Source organism: Scedosporium apiospermum, assembly GCF_000732125.1.
Source record: "Scedosporium apiospermum strain IHEM 14462 chromosome Unknown SEQ_SAPIO_0110, whole genome shotgun sequence".
In the NCBI taxonomy this organism is placed as follows: Eukaryota; Fungi; Ascomycota; class Sordariomycetes; order Microascales; family Microascaceae; genus Scedosporium; species Scedosporium apiospermum.
The window spans coordinates 49,062-74,587 of record NW_015971811.1 but is presented as its reverse complement, the minus strand read 5'-3'; the positions used below and the strand labels follow the sequence as shown (position 1 = coordinate 74,587).

The following is a 25,526-nucleotide window of genomic DNA, read 5'->3' as shown; positions in this document are numbered from 1 at the left end:
CTTGAGTGTGAATTGTTCTTGAGGACTAAAAGCGTCTCTGCTCTGGAAAAGAGGGTTTAACTGACGGGAATATAAACACTGGGCCCGAAAGCCTCGTATCCACTTTGAATAACATACTATTAAATAGGAGTGGATACAATCGTGACCTTCATATACGCCCGTCGAGATCACTCACGTTCGGTTTAAGCTCTATAGCTCCCCAACAATACTCAACAATATGGCTCTTCTTCCATCACTCCTCTCCCCCCCACAAACTCTCTCCCTCTCTCTCTCTAGTGCTGAGAACTCCATCCCACCCAACTCCTCGGCATCACCCTCCATATCTTCACTTCGCCGGATCGCAAGTCATCAAGCTTAAAGCTCTCCAACTTGACCTTCTTGCTCTCGCGCCCTTGGCCCCAAGCTCTCACCTTCTTTTTGGTACCATCCCATTCTGCGACGACTGCAACATGATCCGGCTTGCCAACCTCGGCCGAGTATTTCGCATGCATCGGACCGTGCTTCCCTTGAAAGCGCGCGTTGCGGAATGAAATAATATCACCGGGCCGAATTTCGTCGTTCTGAAGCGTAGAAGCGTTGGCCATATTCGCATAGACAAGGGCCCCGTATGCCCGCATCCCCACAGGATGTAAGGCTTCCTTGAACGGCCGAAGAAGGTCCAAGACCAGGCCTTGTGGCGTGCCGTCCCCAACCACGGAGTCCTTCTTAGATGTTACCATATCGGCAATGGCACGGCCGAAGCGCTCATGTGACTGCTCCAACTGATCCTGGCGGAGAGTCCGGGGAGGTCCTTCATGGTGCTGATCGACCTCCACATCCGCAGGGTTATAGGGATCGTACTGCACAATGAGCGTTGTTTGGGAGTAATCGATGAAAAGGATCCGAACAGTCCTTGTGATGACCGTCTTGGCACCACGGTTTGTCGAAGTAGATTCCTCGCTCTCAAAGAGAATATCCTTCCTTTCCTGGAGTGATGGCGGGACTTGGTTAGATTGCTTCCACCAACCGCTTTGTAGAGCGGGATCCAGCTCCTCGGCTATGAAACCCGTGTCCAGAGAGGGTCGCCCAACGTCAGCAGAGGGTCTGCCAGCCGAACGTTGAACGTCAAACGATTGTCTCGGGCCAGGTCGGATTGGAAGAGCGGTCGCCGGCGGCATCCTCCGATCCAGTGGTGGAGAGGATGGAATTGATGGACCAGCAAGACCCGATTCCTCGTTATATTGATAGCCTCCAATTTTCGGACTAGTATAGCTGTGAGGTTGGAATGCTGGGTTCACGTCCAGATCCCTTGGCGGCGGCGGCGGCGGAGGTGGCGGCGGGGCAGATCGCGGCGCATCTACCGACGCCCGGGAGCCCGGAAGCGGCTGGCCTGGGATGGGAGGTGGGATAGCCCTCGGAGCAGCCGTGCTCGGGATGGGCGGCGGTGAAGTAGGGGGCGCACTAGCAACGGGTGATCCTACTGGCGTCCGTTCGTCCTCAAAACTGGATTCACGGGCCGTCGATTTCAAAGCATCTTTGTGAGGTACTGAAGACGCAATGTCTGTATCATAATCGCCTTCGTATTCTGTAACCTCCTCGTCATCGTCCTTCGAGTGTCGAGGAGGCCGGGCCGTGGGGACAATATATTCATCTGCAGTAGAACTCTGACTTAAGCTCGGTGGTAATGGCGGTGGGGGTCTAGTGTGGGATGCCGGAAGTGTCGGAGCTGACCCTGGAATTGGTGGCGGAGGCCGGCTATTCCTCTTGCTATGAGCTGCCGTGGTAGGGCTGGTAGGCGAGGTGAGTTCCTTGTTCTCCATCCCGCTAGACGTAGGTGGAACTATAGGGATTGAGGGAATCCGGGGCGAGGTCGGTAGGGTAGGTGACGGGAGAGAAGGAGGCGGCGGCGGCGGCGAACGCATGGCAACTGGCGGGGCCGTTTCGCTGTTCTGCTCCTCATCTTTAGTCGGCCGTCGGGGGTGTTCTGAGAGTTCGTCATCAGACTCCGACCCTGTACTAGGCGATATTACGGTTGAGTGAGGGGGAAGCGGCGCCCCGGCTACGAGAACGTTAATTATGGAACGAACAGTACTCTTCTCGGGCCACTTACCATATGCGGACTCCGGAGGCGGTGCAGGCCGGCCTCCAGGAATTGGAGGTGGGCTAGCTGGGGCTCGAGCTTCACCTCTCTCAGTAAGCAAGCGGGAAAGAATGAAGTGGGAAGAGAGTCAATGGTGACTTACGAGTCTGGTCATAGTCTGGGTATTCCTCAGAATCATCACTAATGGGATGCGGCGGCAATTTGGGAGCGCTTTCCTCCTCGGAGATATCTACACGTGGATGGTCCACCGACTGCCTGGTCGACATACCTGGCAAAGCCATCAATGTTGGAACTGGGGGTGCGACTCGCGAGACCGGGGATGACTCGTCGATGTTATCGGTGTAGCTTTGGTCCTTTGGTACGATGGAACGCCGCTTCTTCTTTGGTAATGTAGGAGCAGCCACTGGCATGAACATGCCAGGCATTCCCATGCCGCCACTCATCTTCGCCATACGCGCCCGAAGTTCCTCCTTTCGACGGATTTCTGGATCGATGTCGTCATCCTCTTCCTGATCATCATCTTCTTCGTCCATTTCATCGTCTTGGTTAGGGTGAGAAACGGGTCTTGGCTTGTCATCGGCTTCCTCCCTTTCCGTGAGATCCTCTGCGCCTTCGGTTGTATCGCCGGCGCCTGACATGTCTGCCTCATTGCCATCATTTGGGTTGAGGGATAAGGCATCCCTGGTTGACCTGCGCCTGGCGGCAGGGATAGCATGGTGTTCATCTAATGAAACTCTGCCTTCAATATTGTCCAGTTCGCCGTGATCCAAGGCGGGAGTATGTTCCGACGTTTCAGAAATATCCGCACGCTTCTTCTGCGGACGTTTTGGCTTTTCTTTCTTGGCTAGGGCTTCGGCATGCCGTTGGGCTGCTTCAGCCTGTTGCTTCTGCAGGAGTGCTATGCGTTCTTGAAGACTAGTAGGTTTCGGCTGATCTTCCTCGCGGTCGTCGACGTTCTGGGAGATGGAAACCGAGCCCGTCCCGGCTGGTTCCGCAAGCTCCTTGCTTGAGGGCTCCTCTTTCCTGATATTGGGATCTTCCTCGCGGATGTACATCCGCGGAGGGAGCTCAGCGCGCGGCGGTGGGACGTATGCATCTCTGCTTGGAGGCGGGGGAACAAACGGTTTCTTGACGTAATTAAGAGAGCTCGGCTTGAACGGGGTAATTGGACCCCCCCCCGATTTATTGAAGGCAGCAATGCGGTCCCTGATTGAACTGCTTGCGGGCTTTTCCGCAATGGGAGGGGGATTATTCCGGTGCACCGTACCCGTGGGCGGACTTGGTTTGGGTTCGGGAGCCCTGACTTGCTGAGGAATCGGCACCGTCGGCGGAGGCGGTTCAAGAGTGGCGGGCGATGGGACAGTGGCCTTTTCTTCTTGCTCGGTTTCGAAAGGTAGAGGCGGCGGTAGCTGTCTCTCGGTGATTGGAGAGGTTAATACCGGCGGTGCCGAAGGGGGCGGCGCTACATCTTCTCGAGGGGGAGGAGGCGGAGGGGGTACCGAGTCTCTCTTCACCCGCCTTGTTGGTCGTGGAGGAGCTGTTGGTTCATACCTCTCCACGAAGTTGCGGGGGAAGATACCTTCCTGCTTCCCACCAGTCTCATCAACATATTCACCAGTATACCACTCATCATCGTCCTGGTCAGTTACTGTGATGATTTGGCCCGCATTGAATTGTAAATCATCCTCATGAGGTGAGGAGTATTCAAAGAGGGCCTTCACAAAGAAAAGCCCAGTGGACATTTTCTATTATGTGAATATGTAATTTTGAGTGCAGGTGGATGGACGAGGATGCAGTTTTGGTTGCCTAGAGGTGATGTTGTGAGTGGTGATGCTAGATCTTTGTCTTTGGTTGGGCGTATTCGTAGTCTGCGGAGGCTCGGGGTTGGTTGGTGGGTGGCGTGCTTGTCTGATAATTGGTGTTTGTTGACAAGTTGACAATCGTTGACAATGATTTGACAGCAATGATATGTTTCAGGGTCGAGATCTTGAGGAAGGAGCGGCAAACGCTTCCCTCGACATGGGGGAGAGAATCACGAATCTCAAACAAGTCGTAGCATCGAAGGAGGCTGTGATCTGCAGCTCGAGGCAACGACGTCAGTGCATGAATAAGAAAATAAAACGGAGGTAAGTTTAGTGCTGGCGAGGTCGTCGAGGTGAAGATAAGGTGATGGACGTACTTCTGATACCAATAAACCTTGCCACTGAAGGAAAGCCAGAGGCGAGGCCAGAACCAGCTTGTCTTGAGGGATCGTTGAAAACAACGGGGCCTTAGAGCATCGATTTCCCCTCACTTATTCCTCGGGTGCTCTAGAAAGATTGACGTGGAGGAGGGTATTCTGCACTTGATGGAAATTAAACTGGGGCCATTTCCTACCGTTGGACCGTTCGTCGTTGCTGTGAGGAGGGAAGAAAGGAGCAGAGCTAAGGCGGTGACTATCTCGGTCCCGTGTGATTACGAAGCCCACAACGTCTTCGAAACTAAGACTTGATTTGCTGGCCTTGACTTGGACTTGGTTAAAACGTTGGTTTCAAATCATGGCAGCGTCTTACTGATTACGTAATAAAACCGCCTTCTACTCTCACCGTTTTATAATGGAGTGGCGTTGCAATTGTGGGATGTTCCACATCTCAATCTCGTCTGATGACGTTCTTCTTTGAACCTACCTCGTACAGTTCCAGCCAAAGGGGGGAAGGAAGGAAGAACACGAAACCCCGAGGAAGTTAGGACAGTTCCGTCTCGCCAATCTACCATCATGGCCTCTCCCTTTAATTCCGTGAAGGGGATGAACAACCGCCTGCCTGCAAACTCGAAGTCTCAGACCGAGGCCCACAACCCAGGTCAATGCTCAGAAAACTCGGAAAATAATTCGCTACGATCACCTCGCAACCCGAAAGAAATTGCCCTTCAGCACGCTCGCATCCTCCAGCAACGCAAGGAAATTGAGGCCATAATTCTGCGAAACCTGATAACGCTTTCAGAATACCCACGCATTCGAACACCTCCGCATTCGTCAGCGTCTCCTGCGCCCTCCGACGTTGCAGACTTCAAGCAGCTTATTCGCCTCTTCCAACCATCAGACTATGACGATCTCATTGCCGAGAGAAACGCCAACGGCTTGTGCGGGTACGTCCTGTGCGCCAAGCCGAAGCTGAAGGCAACATCCGGAGGCCCTTGGAAACTGGTTAATAACGGCGGGAAGAGTATCGATATTGTCCACCGCAGAGAACATGAGCAATGGTGCTCGCAATCCTGTGCACGGCATGCCTTCTACGTCAAGGTCCAACTAAATGAAACTGCGGCCTGGGAGCGAGTCGGTATTCCAGACATAGACATCGAAATTTTAAATGAAGGGAGGACGAGTATGAACGGGCAATCAACATCAGGGAGCAAAGGCAAGGCGGAGGGACAGTCTCAAGCCAAGGCTGCTAGGGATGCCACATTACTCGCTACCGAGCGGGGGGATACCGGAGGCGGCACCACACTATCGGTCACATTGAGACCGAAGGAGATTACCGGGCCGCCCAAGGACATGGATTTAGCGAGCGCCGAGGATGATGAGGAAGCACATCTTAGGCTAGAGGGATACACACCGAAGTCAAGGCCTGGGATCTGAGAATGTGCTTGCAAGCCTACCTACTAGGGTAGATCATTGAAGCCACTCGACGTCAGCTAAGCCTGCGGCTGGATTTTAGATGGCACCAATTGCAACAGCACGCCATATCTCTGAGGGTTCGGGAGTATGCACGGAGCAATAGCGTTGCCACCGGCGCATGTTATAGCATGTACATGCTAGTCCAAGCCCCAGTACGAGTCCCGGCTCGCCAGGCTGAGCGAGTTAATGCGTCACGGTCACTGCACGCTGGGAAGAAAGGGTATTGCTCTTGGCGATCAAGCGTCATCTCAGGCGTTGGGCCCAGAGAGTCGGCGACACCTTGCAGGGGAAACGATAAATTTTCCGATGTAATGCAATGCGAACTCACACTAGAGTCCTTCAAGACGCCGTATAGCACTAATCCGATCCCAGTATCTTTTGTAAACCATTCCCATCGCCCACTTCCTGTTCCTTTAATCTCGTCGTCGGTCGCCGAATCTGCGGCCACCGCGGTCCTGTGCCTGGGTCTGGGTGACAGGAATGACATTGACGGGGATCGAATCAAACTATGAAAAGAGACCTAGAGCATTAGCGAGGGACCATGCTACAGAGACGAGCAGAGAAGAGGACAGGGGAGCGAGGGGCACGTACGCCGAGAGACTTGAGAAGGTCCTTAGTCTCTACATCGACATCAAGTTGGCCGCTCTCAGAGTTCTGAGTGAAGTCAAGGGCGGACACCTCGGGAACGTATTGATCCTTGCGCTCACGCTCCTCCTCCTGGAGCTTGAAAGAAATGCCTCGGACAGGACCCCGCTGAATGCGCTTCATCAAGTGCGTGGTAAAACCAGCGATCTGTGAAAATAAAACATTGTTAGTTACGTTAGCCATACCACCAACTATTTCTTCCCGGCTGACCTTGTTGCGAAGACGCTTGGAGGAGATGATGGCGATTTCATCGCAGATCCTCTTGTTGGTCTCGAAGTCGAGCGTAAGTTTGGGGTAGTACCGCTCAATGATGACCTTGGCGGACTTCTTGACAGTCTTCGTTCGAACACGACCCATTGTGACGGTGGCTGGTTTTAACTCGGTGTTGAGAGGAGAAAGGAATCGGTGTTGAGGTTGTCGATGGAGGACTTGAAATTCTTTGTGAGATGTGGGGGAGTTTGGAGACTGAGCTGAGAAACTTCAAATTGTGCCCTACCACCGACACCCACGCAAATGATGTGGAATCACGTGATTCGACACCCGCAAATATCCGGTAACAGCTGGCAGCCCTCATCTCAACCAAGACCCATTTTTACTCCCACTTTTTTTCTTCCCACGTCAATGTTGAAGGGTTCCCGTGTTGAAAGATCAGCGACGAGACAACACCATCCAACGTCTTGCAGAATAAGAAGCTGTCGTCCTTCGGAGAAGGGAATCAATATGCAGTTGGTCCATTAAGGTGGTGGCAGAAGAGCAGATGCTCCTGAAGCAAAAAGTACCTACTTATACGAGTTCTACAATATTTGACGCAAATCTGTGTGAGCACAAGGGAGGTGCTTGACTCATATTGCCACTGGGAGAAGCATATTCACATTCATACTTCGCGCCGTGTAACCGAGGACCAGCTAGGCTCTAATTAGAACCCAATCAGTCATTCTCGTAGAGAATTTTGAAAACGAAGCGCTGCACGATACGGTAATCTAGAGAAGGCTGGTTGACAAGCTAACTTGATAGTACATTTATATCATCTAACTTTACAATTACTCTCCCATGATTGAGACCTCAAGGTCTCAAGCCATAACTCTTGGAGCTCCCCAAGACGCTTCGATCACCAAAGTACGGCCGTTTATTAGCTTGCCTTGGCTCGAGAAGGCGTTGGACGCGGTTATCCCTCCCCTTTGAAGGCTCGTGGGAGGCAGGTGCTCGACGGGGCTCCATGTATATCTCTGCATTCCCGGAGAGCTCCTTCTTGACCAATTGTGTTTCTGCTGTCGCCTCATCAACCTTGATAACCACGCTACCATTCCAGAGGACTCTCGCGGCCTGAGGAATCAGATAAACCGAGGCGCCACCTGGAATTGACGGGTCAAAGACGGAAAGACCCTGGACCTTGTTACGAGCATCATAATCTCGGAAACGGTGGATGAACGACGTCGATCCCGGTGGTACGTTCGCGACAAAACCACCGATGCCCAGCTTAGGACCTTCGGGACCTCTCTGGGGGGTAAGAATTCGGGAAAGGACAGGGCTATGCTGTTTCTGTGGTCCATAGAGTGCGTGGTTTTCGACAAATGCTGATGTTCGCAAATATGATATTCCCGCAGAAGGGTGGCAAACAGGGGGTCCTTCCTGGGCGTAGGGGTTAACCGGATGAAGCGATCCATTGACGCCATTAGCCCAGACATTGGTTGAGCTCTGTGGTGGGGCAATGGGGGCTAGATCAAGGAACTGGCTGACTAGCCAGTAGAGAGTCGACCGGTCAGCGCGAAGAGATCGTATGTAATCGGTCAGATCCGAATCGCTGATATCGCTGGAAGATGTGCGAGGTGGGGGCGCTTCTCCCTGGTCCAGGGCCTTCTGAGATGCGGCGTGCGATAACTCGTCTGCTCGACGCTGGCGCAGAAACTCCCGGAACTCCGCCCTTCTCGACCTCACCCTCTTCTTGATATAATTATTGAACTGTTCCTCGGACATGCTCGCTAGCCATGGCCCAGCGAATTGCCATCGCTTTGAATTGGCATTGCCATCCGCGGTCGACTGTGGTGTGGTCTGGTCGCTGGCGTCTTCAAAAACCGACCTTTTCCCTTCCTTTTGCTTCTCGTGTCTCAAGACCGGGGTAGATACGGCGATGTTCATTTCGTGAAACTTCTCGACCGTCAAAGCATGATCGGAGGCGGAGGCGTAGTCTGTGACAGATTCGATTGAGTCCACTTGCTTGACACGAACAACGGGAGTCGATGATTTGGTCGTTTGTCGCAGAGGAAGTGGCCTCTTGAGGCCCCAATCTCCTACAATTCGAGAAGTTTCCGGAGTTGTGATCGAAAGATGGAGCGGAAATGGAGTGGTCGCGCTGTCCGAGAGTTTATGCAAACCCAATCCAGAATCAGGAACCCGTAGGGGTTGGGGCATAGAAAACATACGTGAGGTCCTCAGGAGAGAGGCCCCTCGTGAAGGTCTCGCCGCCATCTTCACGTTCGAAGAGTCAGGCGTTGTTGGCTCAACCAGCAGCTAGAAAACGGGTTGGACAGCTGAGTGGTTCGTTACCATGTTGCAAATTTTTAGACGCGAGGATCCCTCATTTCGTCGGTGCTGGACGGAGCATTGCTGAATAAGATGTCACTTAGCTGCCAGGTGTAACCATGTGACAAACAAATTAGATTTTTTTTCGCATGTCCCCGACAGCGTCCCATCACTATCGCCAACATTATTGACTACGTCGCTTGAAAGTGCAGTGAGATACTACATAAATCATCGGTGGCAGGTTTCCATGCTCTTCTCTAATCCTGACGCCGGAAACCCCCCCGCGCCCAGACATTTCCCCCGACGATAACCATACTGTGTGCTGTATATAAGGTCTTTGCCCACTGTAGCACGTAAGCTAGGGGAATGTCGCTTGTTAGACGCATGGCGTCCCTTTCAGCAAACGTCGCCTCGTCGGGGGCACTCACATTTGAGCTAGTTGCTCGTTGTTCGGTTAGATTCTATTAGTTCTCTTCGTTTGGTTCTCGATGGATATTGTTTTAGATAGCGGACTGACGGTCTCAACAGACAACGAGAGCTCGCGCATCTCTTTTGACCCTGCCTCATGGTCCGGTCCAGCTGCCCATCTTCATGCCCGTGGCTACTCAAGCATCACTCAAAGGCTTAACACCAGAGCAGCTAGAAGAGACAGGTTGTCGCCTGTGTCTCAACAACACCTATCATCTCGGCCTAAAACCTGGGCAGGGGGCACTTGCCGCCATCGGCGGTGCTCACAAACTCCAAGGCTGGGAGCACAATATCCTAACGGACAGCGGCGGGTACGAAACATCTTTTCTGCTAACCTTTACTGTCCCGGAGGGTGCTATGCGGTTCCACTGACTCTCCTTAGGTTTCAAATGGTCAGTTTACTTAAACTTGCCAAAGTCACCGAGGAGGGTGTAGAGTTTTTGAGCCCCCACGATGGCACCCCAATGCTTCTCACCCCCGAACACTCTATCAGCCTGCAGAACACTATCGGGAGTGATATAATAATGCAGTTGGACGATGTGATTGTGACAACATCCCCAGACAAAGAACGAATGCGGGAAGCTATGGAACGGAGCGTTCGGTGGCTTGATCGTTGTATTGCGGCACACAAGAACCCTTCCACACAGAATCTCTTTTGCATCATACAAGGAGGCCTGGATTTAGACATGAGGCGAGAATGCTGCCACGAGATGCTTGCGCGCAACACCCCCGGTATCGCCATTGGAGGATTGAGTGGCGGCGAGGCGAAACACGACTATTGCAGAGTAGTCGAAACCTGCACCGCCCTCCTACCCGAGTTGAAGCCCCGCTACGTGATGGGGATTGGGTATCCAGAAGATCTAGTTGTCAGCGTCGCATTAGGAGCTGATATGTTCGATTGTGTTTGGCCGACGAGAACGGCGCGCTTCGGCAACGCCATCACGAAACAAGGCATGCTTAAGTTACGGCAGGCAAGCTTCGCCACGGACTTTTCGCCCATTGAAGAAGGTTGCGGCTGCATTTGCTGTAGAACGGATGGGGATGGACTAGGCGTCACAAGGGCTTTTGTTCACCACAATGTTGGTAAGGAAACGGTTTCGGCTCATCTCTTAACGATCCATAATGTGTACTACCAATTGAACCTGATGAGGGAGGTAAGAGAGGCCATCATCGCGGACAGGTTCCCCGAATATGTTAAGGATTTCTTCGGCCGGTTGTATCCGAATAAGACGTCCTACCCGGACTGGGCGGTGGCCGCACTTAAAATGGTTGGCGTTGATCTGCTGGATGGATAATTCCTTGCTCCTTGGCAGGATCCCAGCACACAAGAGACGGCTTCGGTAACAGTCTATGTCCATCTTTGACACAAAGTAATAGATCCTAGTTGCCTACTTCGTAGGCATACCTGTCAGCTGGTTAACAAATTGATGTGGTTGAACGAGTGAATGTCTTCTTTTTAATATATGTTCTGTTAGGCTGGTATGTTGTTGTTCGTTACTCTGGTATTATCATCCTCGACAACGATGTACTTCGTACGATCACATTCCCTTTTCTTCTCTTCGTCTTCTTGTTATTCTATTTTGCGATTCTCTCATTCCCGTAGTTCATTTGATATCCCTGATTTAAGATGATGATAATATCACTAGTGTATACATTGCAGCCAAGATTTTCAAGAAGCTGCTGCAGACATACCCTACTACAGTTGAAGGACAGCAAGGTGTATCAAGCAAGAAGGCTCAGCTTATTTATGATCCCTTGAGGCCTTTCCCGAGGACCTATATGCTCATCCCCAATAAGGCAGTACAGTTTCGTATCAATATTTGCTTCAGAGTTACCAAGGTGACGATATTGATGCCGCCGAGAGAAGCCTTTCTAGAGGAGGGTATTGGCCAGGGACTAACCGGGTTCAAGGGACATTGTTCAAGAAAGGGGATTCGCCCAAGCAACTACAATTCGATTCCCCTTAGGGGTGCAGAGAAGCTGGCTAATTTCGTACGAGTTTTCGCAACGTCATAAGAGCTTATCAGTTGGGCGAGTCCAAGAGTCGGTCCCTGCCCGGACTGACCTTAGCCCTCAAATGAACACAGAATACGTTGGGTCATCGCCTCGAAGTCAGACAGCAACGCAATTTAATTCTGTGTATATCATGATCGACCCTTATAAACTACTTGAAGTTGTGACCAGACGTATCCGTCCGGGGAGACGCAAAGTAGCAAGAATGTTTTCGCGGACGGTGACGGTCCAGCACCGCTATGTGGCGAGTGCCGCCCTACGCCTCGCCGTACCCTCCGTCTCTGATGACGTTGGACCTGTCGAATTGAGGGCTCGGACGGTCGACCGCCGTTCAGCTACCACCTCTGGGCTTCCTCAGTTCTGCTGTCGGAGCTGGTCGAGCGGGGATACGCTGAATCTGTCATAGTGAGACGACAGAGGATAAGATCATCAACAACAGACACGGATTGCCTGGCCCAACGCACCTTGGACACCAAACCGACCGAAAGGTCTGCCACAGGCGCTGTGCGCGGTAAGGGGACATCTTCGGTTGTCGGGTTGTAATTGTAGAGTGACTATCACACGAGAGAGGAAGAAGGGAAAGAGGAATTGGATGAATTTGGCTCAAAAGAAGCTGCCGAACAAGCAGAAATTAAGTCCCATTGCCTCCCCTACTTAGCGCAGGCCAAGTTGACCGAGTCAACTAAGCCCTCGTAGTTGGAGCTCGCCGCAACAGGGCATAAAATTAAATGGCAATAGCAACGCAGTCACTACAAAGGGAAGGCTCACATTTCTATATACGAAAAGGCTCTTCCAATCGAGAAGGCTTTCAAGGAGTAAGAAGACTGCTTGTTTCATATGATCTAAGCCGCAATAGCGGCTGGAGCTTAAACATAATTGACCCTCTCCACTACAAATCACAACAGCCACCTGAGGATTTGTTTCTCGTGTGCGGTTTGTACGGATGTCTTGTCACAGTAGGAGCTGGTCGAAGGCGGTCCGGATTTGGCCTTGAGACGACGGAACCGGAGCCTTTGATCTGGCCGACGTCGGTGCAGGGACGACGTTGTCAAGAATGCAGAAGTTGAGCGGCCTGACCGGGGCACGGAGATGGCTTCGAGAGCGCTGTCCGAGGCTTGACACCGGCATTCATCACGTCCAAGAAGGTAATTTTCGCAAACGTCATGATAAGGAAAGTCCCCCAAGCAAGTAGATGCTCTGATGTAGTACCTGGAAATAATTTCCTCATCGCCATTTGCGTCAACTTGATTGGCTCTCGTATTCGTATTCGCGAGAACAAAGAACCACCGCTGTTCCGCGTCAAAATTGAACACCACATGCACAACCGACAGACCCGAACGAAGCAACGCTCAAGATATTAATTGGTACACTGGACCTCTAAACGAACAGGTTTTGAATTGTCAATGTGCGAAGTACAGTTAGACAACCAACCAGCTTTGCATTTCCTGGCAATGTATGCCGGAGGGAAGTTCGGGCGAATGCCTTCAACCTGAAAAGGAAGTCCACCACAATTCCTGCACCCACATAGTACTAATACACCGCATGCGAATCTGCTGGGACCGAAAACGAAAGGCGAAAGGCTCTTTGTGATCTAAGCGTCTCAATCGTGAGAAGTGAGCTGAAGTATTTTCAATTTTTATATCCAACGTACGAAGTAGAGATGAAGCAATAGGGCAGACTCTCGACAGGGAAAGTGCGCCACTTCGATTGACCAATAAATGAGCTCTCGGCCAGGTAGTTATTACTAACCAGTGAGGTGTGATATCATGGTCAGGGGTGAGGGTGGGAGATGCGACAAGGGATCAATCGATGATAATCGAGGTGGCTTTTGCCTGCCTCCCTCTCTCCGAAACCCCAACGCCGAATTGGTGCACCGAATCTGTTCCTAGTCATCGAAGAGGAGCGAGGAACGCAGTGTCTCCGCATACGCATATTCTAGTGTAGTGTAGAGGATCTAATTAACTGCACGAGGAGAGAGGTGTGGTGGTTTGGGGGCACAATTCGGAACCTTTGGCAGGCTTGGGAAGGACAAGTCAACATCGAAGTAGTGCTACTTTGCCTACCTTTGTACTTGGCAGTTGGTACAATTGGAAGGGCGGGAGTGGATCCGAAACGTCGGGCGATGTAACTATTTCATAGCGTAAAAGAGAATGACAGCAACAATGGACGCCTCCTTTTTACTAAGAACATTGCGAGACAGAGTTGGCGAGCAAGTGATGGTGCCATTGTGAAATCCGTTTTCTTTCTCCCCCTCTTTTTTATTTTATTTTTATTATTATTATTATTAATTTTTTTTTTTTTTTTTTTCTTTTTTTTTATCAAACCCGTCTTTGTTCTGGAACTGATTTTCCAAACCGTCCCAGAACCCACCCACGGCCGGCCGAGAAACATCCTTGGAGCATGCACGGGTCTTGATAATTTCGAAGATATACATCATTGCCAGGTATCTTTTATTTTTCTCAGGGGTAGAGGTTCCCAACAAAATCGAAAATTACCACGTTTGTGTTAACAAGGACGAGACCAAGAAACACTTCTATTGATCAATTGAACATTAGTTCTTTTTTTTTTCTCGAAATGATGTACATATGCGGGAAGTACCTCCATGCACACCACCAATTATTACATGTACTTATACCTGTACGTACTTCGCACTCCGAAGTATTATCAGTCGACGACTGCAGTTTGCAGCTTTGCGCATGTTCCGTGGGTGCCGTTGCGGGCGACGAGCTCGATAGAAATTCTGAAAGCGCGTTCATAAATCAAATACCATATCCGCCCCACCCCCCCAAACCGCACCTCCCCGAAGACAGTTAAACTTCTCTCCCCAAAACCTCGAAGCGGTTCTGTCACGGTTGAGGTGCACTTGAACCTCGAAGCCAGGTTCGTAGTAGCGCCTCCGTCAAGACCCTCGGGCACGTCGTACTAAACCTGCTCGGCAGGCATTGACAACTTGAACCATCTCAGTTCCGCCCCTGTTTCCCTGGCCTAACATGGAATCCAATTCCAACTTCACCTCCGTGCTGGCCAGCGCAAAATACGGCGGAGTGCCCGTCCCGCCCCAAGTCGACTATGTTGTTGACGCCGTCGTCAACTCTGGACCATGGACCATCCTCTTTACTGTGCTGGCTATCTTGGTCGCCTATGACCAGAGTAAGAAAGACGTCCCACGGCCATTCAAACCTGCGACGCGCGTGGAGAAGCGGTGGGAACCTTACTGACGTGATGAATTTTCAGTAATGTATATCGTGAGGAAAGGCTCGATCGTGGGCCCTTCCTGGAAACTACCATTCATGGGGCCTTTCCTTCAATCGGTCAATCCCAAGTTCGAGGAGTATTATGCGAAATGGTTAAGCGGCCCGCTGAGTTGCGTTTCCGTCTTTCACAAGTATGCAAGCCCTCCTCCGCCCGAGATGACCAGCATTTCCTGATAGCCCTCACTAACCCGCCATGTAGGTTTGTCGTCATCGCTTCGACTCGAGACATGTCCCGCAAAATCTTCAATTCTCCGGCCTACGTCAAGCCCTGTGTCGTGGATGTCGCCCACAAGCTCCTCGGTGCCGATAACTGGGTGTTCCTGGACGGCCGTGCTCATGTCGACTTCCGAAAAGGCCTCAATGGCCTGTTCACTAGAAAAGCGCTTGAGAGTTATCTTCCGGGGCAAGAAGAGGTGTACCAGGCATACTTTAAGAAGTTCGTGCAGATCACGAAAGATAACGACGGCAAGCCGGTTCCTTTTATGCCCGAATTCCGCGAAGTAATGTGCGCCGTATCCTGCCGAACCTTCGTGGGACATTACATCTCCGATGAGGCCGTGAAGAAGATCGCCGACGATTATTACCTTATCACCGCTGCCCTTGAGCTCGTCAACTTCCCTATCATCATTCCCTACACCAAGACGTGGTACGGAAAGAAAGCAGCCGATATGGTTCTGAGGGAGTTTTCCATCTGCGCCGCAAAGAGCAAAATCCGGATGGCCGCGGGGGGTGAGATAACGTGTATTATGGACGCCTGGGTGAAATCAATGTTAGAATCCAAGAAGTGGCGTGAAGCTCAAGAGGAGGGATTGTCGACAGAAGGGATGGAAAAACCCTCTCCCCTATTACGGTGGTTCAGCGATTACGAAATCTCCCAGACTGTCTTCACCTTCTTGTTCGCTTCTCAAGATGCTACGAGCAGTGCGGCTACCTGGCTTTTCCAAATCATGGCGCAACGACCCGATGTTCTAGACCGAGTTCGAGAGGAAAACCTCGAGGTCCGAAATGGCGATATCCACGCAGAGATCAACATGGACCAGCTTGAATCTCTCAAGTATACTCGTGCCGTCGTCAAGGAGCTGCTTCGTTATCGGCCACCCGTCCTCATGGTGCCGTACATGGCCAAGAAGGCATTCCCCATTACGGATACCTACACTGTCCCGAAGGGTAAGTTTCACGGTAGTAATGGCAAGAACTAATGGCGTATGGAAACTTGAGCCGAGCTAACACGTACTTTCAGGTGCCATGATTATCCCAACCACGTACATGGCTCTCCGAGACCCCGAGGTTTACGAAAACCCTGATGTATTCGATCCCGACCGTTACTATTCGGGCGATGCTGAGGCCAAGGGTGCCAAAAACTACCTGGTGTTCGGTGTCGGCCCGCATTACTGTCTCGGGCAAACGTACGCTCAGTTGAACCTAGCGCTCTTTGTCGGGAAGGCGTCGGTGCTCCTTGACTGGAAACACCATCCCACTCCCAAATCTGAGGAAATCAAAGTGTTTGCGACTATTTTCCCCCAAGTCAGTGCATGCACATTATGAACCCTCGACGTTTAGACACGGAAGAAGCTAACAACACGATAGGATGATTGCCCGCTGACCTTTGAGGCCAGGGAATAAAAGTAAGCAGGCCCCGCGCACCTCGCCAGCGCGAGTAAGCACGGGTCTGCGGATAGACTGGCCGGTTTTCAGGGTATAGACTCCAGCCGGATGGGTTCTCTTGTACCCTTGAATGCATACGACCCACGAAGAGAAGTGCTAAACATACTGAATGGTGCAACCGCAAGCGCCATGGCGATCCGACCGCAGCAATGCAACTACATGTAATCTTTAATCTGCCCATCCATTCGATTGTATATAACCCATATCACAACCAAGTACGAAGTAGACAATGCCTGTTAAGCCACAATTATGTCCAGTGCTGCGTGGCGTCAGCATCCTGGGGTGAAAAGTCCTCTACCACTTCGTCCAATACTGAAGGATTGCCTCAGACTTTGGATGGCGAGCATTTCTTCTTTCGTTTTTCATATATATATATATATGTGTGTGTGTGTGTATATCTATTCCTCGGTATTGTCAACACACTGAAATGACAGGAGCTCAATTGTAAAGGTATAAAATCTTGCCATATGGAAACGCTGAATTTCAAAAGTCAAAAGGATTGATATCAAATTTCACACCACAGTTCCGTGGCGGCAGCACAGCCATCTTTACGAAGTACTTGCAAAATCCCCGACGCTAGCGGAAGAAGCTCGTCCTGCTTCCCTCACAATCAATTCTCACCATTACCCATTACCCAGGAATAAGTATTTAACCAGCCTAGCTTATTCCTACCAAGACATCATGATGACCAGAACTCGTGCGACCCAATTAGCGATCCAGTGCGGAGCGCAATTGGCTCGCTCGCAACCTTGGTACAGGCCCTCCCTCCGCATTCGACCAGCCCAGTTGGCTGGTAACCATGCTGTTAGAGCTACACGGAGCTTTTCTATCACGAACTCCCGTTGGGAGAAAAATGAACCGACACAAAAGGCAGATGAGGGACGCCAGTGGGATTTTGAGTCGGTGAGTCTCCAACCTAGTTGCACGCCATGCCAGAAACTAATCCATTCCAGATCAAGGAGATCTCCCAGTCCAAACCTAAGAACCTCCTCCTAATAGGTGCGCCGCTTGCCTCCCCAATCCCAAGGTCCTGCGTGAGCTAATGAGGACGCTCGACCTTTAGATGTCCGCGAACCCAACGAACTTCAGTCTACGGGCACAATTCCCACTTCGCTAAACATCCCGATCACAAGCCACCCCAATGCCTTCCATCTCCCCGCAGAGCAATTCCGCCACCTCTTCGGTTTCGAGAAGCCCGCAACCGACGGTCCCGATGCCCCCGAACTAGTCGTCTTCTGCAAAGCCGGCGTGAGAGCGCGTGCCGCTGCAGAACTTGCAAGGAGCGCAGGATATAACAAAGTTGGGGATTATGCTGGGAGCTGGCTGGACTGGTCAGCCAAAGGCGGCAAGGTGGAACCTTTTGAAGGGGGAGACGCATAGTAAAGTTGACTTGCAACCATATGCCACATCGTCTACATCAAGGACTTGGGATTTGGGGGTTGGGGAATGGTACGTGAGACGTGTTGGAGATTTCGATCACCAGTAGTGGGACGCTCTCTTGAACAACCAACTCGAGGCTCTTAGTAAATAGGACGCATAAAGATATCTAGATTATACACTGCCTCATTCGACGCCGGCCAATACTCCCCAGGCACCTAATTTCACTGTCCCCCAGGGATATGGATGTCACCCGCGTGTTACAAATTCTTAAGAGTCTCCCTCACCCCCGCCACCAATCGGAGTCGGATTATCTGGATGCAGCGGACTCTTGTGCGCAAAGAACAGAAACTTGACGGTGAGGGCCAAGCCGAAGTGGAGGGCCACGACAACAATTAGCAAGCCCTTGCTAATCTGCCGGTCCGTTGCGCTGAGTACGGGATAGAGGTTACGAAGGAGGAAGGTTGTGCTCATCCCAAAGCCAATCGCAACAAAGGTCCAATTCAGGATGTCGATTGGGGACCAGCTTATGAGCGCAACAGGCACCCATATTAGATTTGCATAGCCGTAGAGGGCCCAACATTCTAGAAGATTGGCGGCCTCGGATCCAAAATAGCGGAGAATGAGGAAGAGACCGATAGGAACGAAGAGGGTATAGCCGTAGATCAGTCCAGCAGCGCCTACGCAGCTGATATTAGCGAACGATTCATTGGGAGCGTTGGAGTAGAAAACGGGAAGCGCCTACCACTCAGCAGCCTGAAATTGTAGGCAAACGGGGTGCCCTTCTCGGTAGACATGTAGTCGCCAATCGTCCCTCCCAAGAACAGAATCAATACTACTGTCGTTGCAATCCAAAACGGTCCGTAGAGGTCCGGGTTTCCTTCTAGAACATCCAGGAAGTTTGCCCGAGGAAAGAGCGAGGCCCAGCATCTTGAGAGCACTGCAGTCGTGTCCACATCAAAGAATTGTTGATAAAATCCTATAGTCCACAGCATGCGCTTGCCCCCGGTTGACGACGCGGTAGCAGGAGGTGGTAGCAAACCAGGCGAGGACCTGCCCTTTCGTCCCGCAGTGGATGTCTCGGCGAATGTGGAGGTATGAAATTCAAGGTCATCTTGAAGATCGGTGCGGCCAAGGTCGCCCTATAGAGTGGTTAGTCTGAAGGAGCCGTTCTGCGCACCTAACATGTTGGCGCGATATCGGGATGTCGCACACACCTCATCATCCACATCTACCACAACATCATATCCTGAACTTGCCATGATAGTCGCCTCGTCTGCTAGGTGAACAGTTTAACGGTGTTCCGGCTTTGCGGATGACGAAGCTCACTGCACGACGCCCTGCTCATTTTTATTGGTAAGGGAGTTGTTCCGGCTATATTGCCGAGAATTACCCATTGAGCTCGTGTCAGTTGGACTGGGGACAGATGTGAACTTGGTTCTAGGTTCGGCAGGAGCTCCCGGCCAGCTGGCGTGCAAAAGGCCGGGCCGCCAGCGTCAAGCGCAACTGAGCTGCGCAATAGGCAACGCAAACTGGAGCTACGAAGTAATTACGCGAGTATCCCTATGGCCGTCCCGGGAAGAAGAAAGCGTCCAAAAGCCGACATCATTATACTCGATGATTGGAGGCAAAGTACCCTGGTGCTGCATGGAGGTTCCATTTATACCCCGTACGGAGTATATCCTTCGCCAAGCATATCCAAAATGCTGCTATGGCTCACGTCATGAGACATCAAGCAGACGATGTCCGGGTAATCCAGCGTTGGAATCAATCATCTTTTTTTTTTTTCGTTTCTTTTACCGATCTAACACTCGCTCCACTATGAGTCGTCCGTAGGTGGTCGAATGACAATATGAGCTAGGCGTTAAAAAATCGTGCCCTATTTTCCCCAGTCGCCACCAAATGCCAGAAAAAGGAGAAAACGAATTCCAGACGCCGCGTCCACCTCAGGATTTCCTTCCCATTCCACATTTACTTGAGCTTCTTCTTCGGCCGGAGCTGGTTCGTATGACCGCACTTTCGCTTTCGGCAGTTGGTCGCTCGGGGAGGAAGACGGGCCTATCAAAAGAATGTCAGCTCACTTCAAAGCTAGGCGGGACGCTCTCCCGAGGAGCTCAATGAAACCTACGTAGCACTTTCGGCAGATCATCTTATCGCAGTTGTACTTGGAGGCGAGGGCCTTCAGCGAGGGCTCAATAATACCACCACGGAGACGGAGAACAAGATGGAGAGTAGATTCCTGTTTCGAAATTAGCATCAAATAACTAGGGGCCTTGTCGCCGTAGCACTAGTAGAGTGCGGCAGTGATACTAAGAACGAACCTTCTGAATATTGTAATCAGAAAGGGTGCGGCCATCCTCGAGCTGCTTTCCGGCGAAAATAAGACGCTGTTGATCGGGAGGGATTCCCTCCTTGTCCTGAATCTTGGACTTCACATTGTCGATCGTGTCCGAGGACTCGACCTCAAGGGTGATGGTCTTACCCGTGAGGGTCTTGACGAAACTACATTCGAATGCAATCAGTGCTCGTCCGTACAACGGTCGCAGGCGATAAACGGGTGGGCTCACATCTGCACTAAAAAATAAAGATGTCAGTATACCAGATCATTCTATATTTTGTCCAGTCGCCGAAAGGAACTATACTCACTCTTGTCAACGATTTCTTGACCCGACGCACTGAATTAGGTGTAGATGAAAAATCCACGGGGTTTGGGAGTTGATGAGTGAGAAGTCGTCTTGTACCAAGATGTAGCAGAAAGCCCTATGTCACGTGGACGCGGGCTCGGAGCTAAGTACTTAAGTACCAACCATTGCTCCACCAGCTGCACGAGACCGCATTTAATCCCATTGCCGTGGGGCAGTTTAAGAGCAATGAGATACATGTGTATTATGTATTATGGGCCCCCTTCTTATCGGCCCCAAAATGATGTCCCATGCCAGTGTGTACCGAGTCTTGCTGAGGAGGACCAATGTTTCTCTGCCAGTTCACAACTCTCACCTCAAACATATCAGCAGCCTTGACCATCATGTCTAACGTTAAGCCTGCATTAATAGCTAATGACGATATTAGTATTTATAAATCCTCTTGGCGGGATCCAAAGCAAAACCTACCTGCGAGTTCGTAGAAGGGCGCGGCGATCTCGGGAAGGTCGTTCACAGAGCGCCACGCATGGTAGTGCCGCGAATGCTGATCATCTTGTTCACTGCCTCCAAGGTCTACAGCAAAACTGACGCATTCTGTGTGTAACCTATCGAAGCTGGTGGTGGCATTGGGCTTATTAGACGTTTGGTACTGCGGAGGTGGTGTGATCTCCATTTGGCTAGATGAGCCAATTATACGCATGCCTTTTTGTGATACTTCATAAGAGTTGTGTCAATCTCAAGGCTCATCGTATCATGCTCATCGGAGAAATATGCTAAATATACTAAGACTCACATTGGGTTTCGTTGTCTAGGCCCCGGTCTACAATCGGTGAGGAAACAAGGGAATCAAACGATCCATCCTCGATGTTGGTGGGAGCCTCTCCGTCAACAACCTCGGGCTCGAGATGGCGGGCTGCCCGAAATAGGGTAACCGGCCCCATCGAGTTGTTCCATTTTACCCAATCCATGTGTGGCAGATGGCGGTTGAAGATTCGAAAAGGCGTCGCACATTGTGTGGGAAACGGCACGAAATACTTAACCGCCACCACGACAGCAGCCATCAAGCAGACCTCTGGCAGGTCTATTAGTCGTAGCCTAGAGCTCCGGACTGGAAATGAGAGCCTAATGCCCATCATCCGCAACATCGTACCCGCAAGTTGAACAATCTCAGCTATGGACAGTTAGACAATAAGTTAGGCGAGGCCGGGGGTAGTCAAGAACGCACCAGGTAAGTTAAATTGCTTCACGAAACGGACCCATACTGGAGAAGGGTTTACCGGTGGAAATTCGAGGCGATATTGGGCACGATACATAAGAGCAAGATCAAATATATTCAAGTGAATCTTGTCTTGTCTCACACCCGTCCGTTCCAGTCTCCGGAAGGTCGTAATAAAGGGCATCGGAAGCTTGTAATGCGCCACCGGAGGGAGAATCTCGTACTACGGGATAGTTAGCAGCCACATCCATACACGCCGCGGAGTGTAGGTGGGTAGATACCGCTTGTTTGTATGGCATATCTCCCGAATTGGCCCAGGAGACTATATCCCCGACTGTTGTTGGGAGACGCAGGAGGAGACATCCGAGGTAGCAGACCGACAGAGTGTCCAGGACTCGAGGCCCTCGCCAATCAACCCCTACGTCAGCATCCCAGCTGTTCGCCTCGGCCCCGAGAGATCCATTGTCATGCAGGGATATTCCATCCTGTGAGCTGTGGAATGTCGGTCCTATTCGTTCTTCCCTTCTGTAAGTGTCATCGTCGGTACAACTTCTTAATCGGAGGTCCCATAGATCCTTCACAGTCGCCTCCAATGCCCAAGGATGATGCCTCTGTTCTATCATCCAGATCACCTGCCTTCGCAGGATTATCTGGAGACATTCGTGAAAAAGAGTGCGGGCCGTTGGCCCAGTAAGTCGTTGTTTTGCATTCAGATCATCACCTTCCGAGACTTGTTCGTCTGTCTTGCGCCGCGAGACTTGCCCAAGCCCTAGCGCGTCCTCTTCTGTCGCATCATACTCAACCCAAGATTGAACTCGATGCCCGTTTTGACAGTATCTGAACCCGCTTTCTACATACCATTTCTTAGCCCTGCACTCTGAGCAGCCTTCTCCCCGAGGAAAGCGCTTCAATTCGCGGCTAGCATCCATCATTTACGGCAATCGCTGCAGTTTGCCAGGCCCGATTTCCGAAGAATGATATGAGAAAGCCGGGAAGGAGTGAGATTTCCGTCGAGCACTGTATTCCTTCACGGTATAGATCGATCTGTTGCTCATCTGTAGAATGGTCATCAGGTTCCTACAAGAAGACGAGGGTAGAAACGTTTAAATAGAAACAAGGCAAAAGAGCAAGGTGGCAACCTAGGGCGACGCGTAGAAATAGAAAAGAAGAAAAGGAAAAAAAAAAGCATTTGATGAGGGATTGTTCAGACGGTAGTGTCTAAATACTGTTCTAATTCCATAAATATTTACACCTCAATTAGTCAAACTTCAACCACCTCGAGGCTTCAAGTTATCCCCTTGAATTGTGCAAAAACACTGACCCTGTTCCCATGAAGTCAATGTCAACATGACCCTTGCATTGGAGTGCAAACAAGTAGGTATTATTAGTTGATCTACGATAACGGCATATGTGAAGTTCACAGACGCTCTCAATTGGATATTTTGCAACTGAACTCTGAATATTTTCCATTTTTTAACTTATCGCAACGCGCAATGCGATCATCATCGCCACCCACCACTCCATCAGCCAGATACCGTTGATGGTAGGATGGTATGAATTAAGACCAGATCACCTTCTGAGAGGTTATCGTCTATGGACAAAAACACCGAACTGTCTCTGTGTTCATCCACCCCAGCTCAAGACCAACTAAGGATTTTTCAAACCCTCCTACCATGAAGGAAATAAAAATGAACACGTTAATAGACCCCCAAATGAGACAGCCGATAACCATCAGCATATGCAGACAAGCAGTATCGAAAGTTGCATCCTGTGAACTGAGAGATGGGAGCCAGGGAGGGCTCAGATCAACCAGTCAGGCAATTAAGATGCCATGGAATGTCCCGGGTAGAGTCACGCTGCATTAATTATTTGGGGGCCTCCTTGGCTTCAATGGCAGCCTCCTCACCCATGGCAGTAAGAATAACGATGTCTATAAAGAGGTATGTTAGCATTTACGAATGTGCATAGATAAAGAGAATGAATCCAATCATGGAAATGGAATGCATCTGATAGGAAGAAGTTTCTCAAAGGCAAAACTGGACAGGTTAACTCACTGGTGTCCTTCTCCTCGACCTTGAAAAGACGGGTAATCTTCTCGCCAATCTCGCCATCAGGCATACGGACGTCATCCTTGGTGTCGCCATCCTCGCTCATCAGAGAAAGGAAGCCGTCATCGGAAATATCGAGCTACCAAAGATAATTAACATCCACTCAACACATTTGTGTAGGCAGGAAAGGACAGGATGAAACTGATCCTAGCTATCCTGACTTACAAGCTGGTACTCGCGTCGCTTGACGTTGGGGACGTCCATGTTGTGGGTGGAAGGGCACAGATCCTCCAGCTTCTTGCCCGTGAAGATGTCGAGAGCGACGAGATGGACCTTGGCATGCCCGTGCTTTCCGGTTTTAGAGGTGGACATGTCGACAATCTTGCAAGGACGGCCCTTGATGACAACGTGCCCGTTCTTCCTCAATGCAGAGCACTGCATGGGGAAGGTGGCCGAAGCGCCAGCGTCGGCGGATTCGAACGTATGCTCATGCTAAACATCGCGATCCATCTTGTCAGCCACGTTCAGAAATAGGGTCGAGTCATCCGTGTATCGATAGCTTTCTCGATCCCCCGATGTAGGAAATCCTTGGGCAATACTGGTGAAGCATCGGCCTTTGTCTCCCAGGGCATAATTGGGTCGAAGGAACAAGAAAGGCGTCGCGGGGAAATGAATGGTGAATGCGGGGTGAGATTTTTTTGCGCGACCAGGAGGGGCAATGGGTAATAGACTTACCTCGTCAGCCATGGTGATAGTACAAATTGAAAGATGTTAGAATATCCGGTAGGAGGGGAAAGGGAGACAAGAGGGCGAGTGGAACTGGAAAACAGCAGGAAAGCAGGTAAGAAGAAAGTTGTAGACTCCTCGGGAGGAGAATTGCTTGGCCTTGGGTTGGTTTTGGGAGGCAAGGTTTTATCTTGTGGAAGGGCGGGGTGGGAAGCACAATAACGAAAATAGACGGGAACGAGAAAATAAAAAGCCGAATCTAGTGTGCTACTAGCTTTCCCCGTTGATTCACTCTTTTTTCTCCCCTCCGCGACTTTTTTTCATCCTTTTTTTCCCAATTTTTTCCCCTTTGCCCCCTCTTTCCTTCTTTTTCGTTTCTTTTCTTCTCCTCGTCATTTTCCTGCTCCAGTTCTGCCCATCCCCCTCATCTGTGATATTCTTTCTTGGAACTCGGCGTCTCAATTTCTCCATACTTCATCCAGTCAGAAACTCCACCCCTGCGAGGATTTCTGCCTACGAAGTTCATCAAATCAGTATGTTTCAGCTCCAGGGCTGACATTGAACTTTCAGAAAACGGCCAGAGGTATGGAGTAGGAAACGCGGGTGAGCCATTAATGTGGAGGCAAGTCATTATGGGCACGAACCCGCATACCTCCCTGCATCAAATAATTCCCACTCAACACGCTTCATGTTTTGCAATGTTCACCGTGTCACTGGGGAAATTTCTTGCATGGGTGTCGTCGACATACAATTGTATCCTCTTGTTCTAAACTACTTCGTAAATCCTTATTGACATCGGATAATGCACTTGGCAGCTTTTTATCATGGAAGTGACCTGTGTCGCCGAATCACATGACTATTTACTCCTTTGTCCCCAAACTTCCCAATGCAGCACCTTCGTAAGCTTTCCCTGTTCGATATCCAATTGCACCGAGACACTTGTTATTAGAGGACGGACGAGACACAAGCATTATTAGCTTACGTGACAATTCAGGATTGTCAGGGATTGTATTACCTAATGAAGTCTAAGGAGGCATCCACAAGCTCCGTCGTCCTTGTGTCTATTGTCGTGGATTCCCGAGTCGACGGCTCTCAGCCAGACACTTGGAGCATCAATTGTTGTTGCGAGAAGTTAGCTCAGCAGGCCCCAAGCAGCAATACTATCGATGTCGTTTCGCCACCAACTTTGAAAGTTCACCTGCTAGACGGTGATGGCA

At 50.8% G+C, this 25,526-nt stretch overlaps 9 protein-coding genes and 1 pseudogene across 9 annotated transcripts; 4 read left to right on the top strand and 6 right to left on the bottom strand.

The window, feature by feature from the left end:
• Nucleotides 1–272: 272 nt before the first annotated feature.
• SAPIO_CDS7010 (SH3 domain-containing protein) lies at nt 273–3,822 on the bottom strand (the record flags this gene model as incomplete). The annotated part of the gene is made up of 3 exons (XM_016788961.1): nt 273–2,038; nt 2,090–2,146; nt 2,223–3,822. 3 exons carry the CDS (start codon nt 3,820–3,822, stop codon nt 273–275), a joined length of 3,423 nt encoding a protein of 1,140 aa, XP_016640788.1.
• A 1,013-nt stretch (nt 3,823–4,835) lies between these two features.
• SAPIO_CDS7009 lies at nt 4,836–5,696 on the top strand (annotated as a pseudogene; the record flags this gene model as incomplete).
• Nucleotides 5,697–6,148: 452 nt separating this feature from the next.
• On the bottom strand, nt 6,149–6,737 carry SAPIO_CDS7008 (uncharacterized protein; the record flags this gene model as incomplete). Its single annotated transcript, XM_016788960.1, has 3 exons — nt 6,149–6,241; nt 6,327–6,527; nt 6,591–6,737. 3 exons carry the CDS (start codon nt 6,735–6,737, stop codon nt 6,149–6,151), a joined length of 441 nt encoding a protein of 146 aa, XP_016640787.1.
• Nucleotides 6,738–7,442: 705 nt separating this feature from the next.
• SAPIO_CDS7007 (uncharacterized protein) lies at nt 7,443–8,846 on the bottom strand (the record flags this gene model as incomplete). The annotated part of the gene is made up of 2 exons (XM_016788959.1): nt 7,443–8,668; nt 8,801–8,846. 2 exons carry the CDS (start codon nt 8,844–8,846, stop codon nt 7,443–7,445), a joined length of 1,272 nt encoding a protein of 423 aa, XP_016640786.1.
• A 645-nt stretch (nt 8,847–9,491) lies between these two features.
• On the top strand, nt 9,492–10,663 carry SAPIO_CDS7006 (putative queuine tRNA-ribosyltransferase; the record flags this gene model as incomplete). The annotated part of the gene is made up of 2 exons (XM_016788958.1): nt 9,492–9,679; nt 9,751–10,663. The coding sequence occupies 2 exons, from the start codon at nt 9,492–9,494 to the stop codon at nt 10,661–10,663; spliced, it is 1,101 nt and encodes a 366-aa protein (XP_016640785.1).
• Nucleotides 10,664–14,371: 3,708 nt separating this feature from the next.
• On the top strand, nt 14,372–16,258 carry SAPIO_CDS7005 (Cytochrome P450 61; the record flags this gene model as incomplete). Its single annotated transcript, XM_016788957.1, has 5 exons — nt 14,372–14,531; nt 14,616–14,766; nt 14,835–15,802; nt 15,876–16,159; nt 16,223–16,258. 5 exons carry the CDS (start codon nt 14,372–14,374, stop codon nt 16,256–16,258), a joined length of 1,599 nt encoding a protein of 532 aa, XP_016640784.1.
• Nucleotides 16,259–16,981: 723 nt separating this feature from the next.
• SAPIO_CDS7004 (Uncharacterized protein) lies at nt 16,982–17,680 on the top strand (the record flags this gene model as incomplete). The annotated part of the gene is made up of 3 exons (XM_016788956.1): nt 16,982–17,203; nt 17,254–17,299; nt 17,364–17,680. 3 exons carry the CDS (start codon nt 16,982–16,984, stop codon nt 17,678–17,680), a joined length of 585 nt encoding a protein of 194 aa, XP_016640783.1.
• Nucleotides 17,681–17,947: 267 nt separating this feature from the next.
• Nucleotides 17,948–19,025, bottom strand: SAPIO_CDS7003 (uncharacterized protein; the record flags this gene model as incomplete). Its single annotated transcript, XM_016788955.1, has 4 exons — nt 17,948–18,357; nt 18,423–18,819; nt 18,895–18,956; nt 19,007–19,025. 4 exons carry the CDS (start codon nt 19,023–19,025, stop codon nt 17,948–17,950), a joined length of 888 nt encoding a protein of 295 aa, XP_016640782.1.
• Nucleotides 19,026–19,648: 623 nt separating this feature from the next.
• SAPIO_CDS7002 (uncharacterized protein) lies at nt 19,649–21,260 on the bottom strand (the record flags this gene model as incomplete). Its single annotated transcript, XM_016788954.1, has 6 exons — nt 19,649–19,735; nt 19,806–19,916; nt 19,999–20,179; nt 20,245–20,251; nt 20,788–21,021; nt 21,113–21,260. 6 exons carry the CDS (start codon nt 21,258–21,260, stop codon nt 19,649–19,651), a joined length of 768 nt encoding a protein of 255 aa, XP_016640781.1.
• A 2,140-nt stretch (nt 21,261–23,400) lies between these two features.
• On the bottom strand, nt 23,401–24,330 carry SAPIO_CDS7001 (uncharacterized protein; the record flags this gene model as incomplete). Its single annotated transcript, XM_016788953.1, has 4 exons — nt 23,401–23,465; nt 23,590–23,722; nt 23,809–24,075; nt 24,319–24,330. 4 exons carry the CDS (start codon nt 24,328–24,330, stop codon nt 23,401–23,403), a joined length of 477 nt encoding a protein of 158 aa, XP_016640780.1.
• Nucleotides 24,331–25,526: the final 1,196 nt, after the last annotated feature.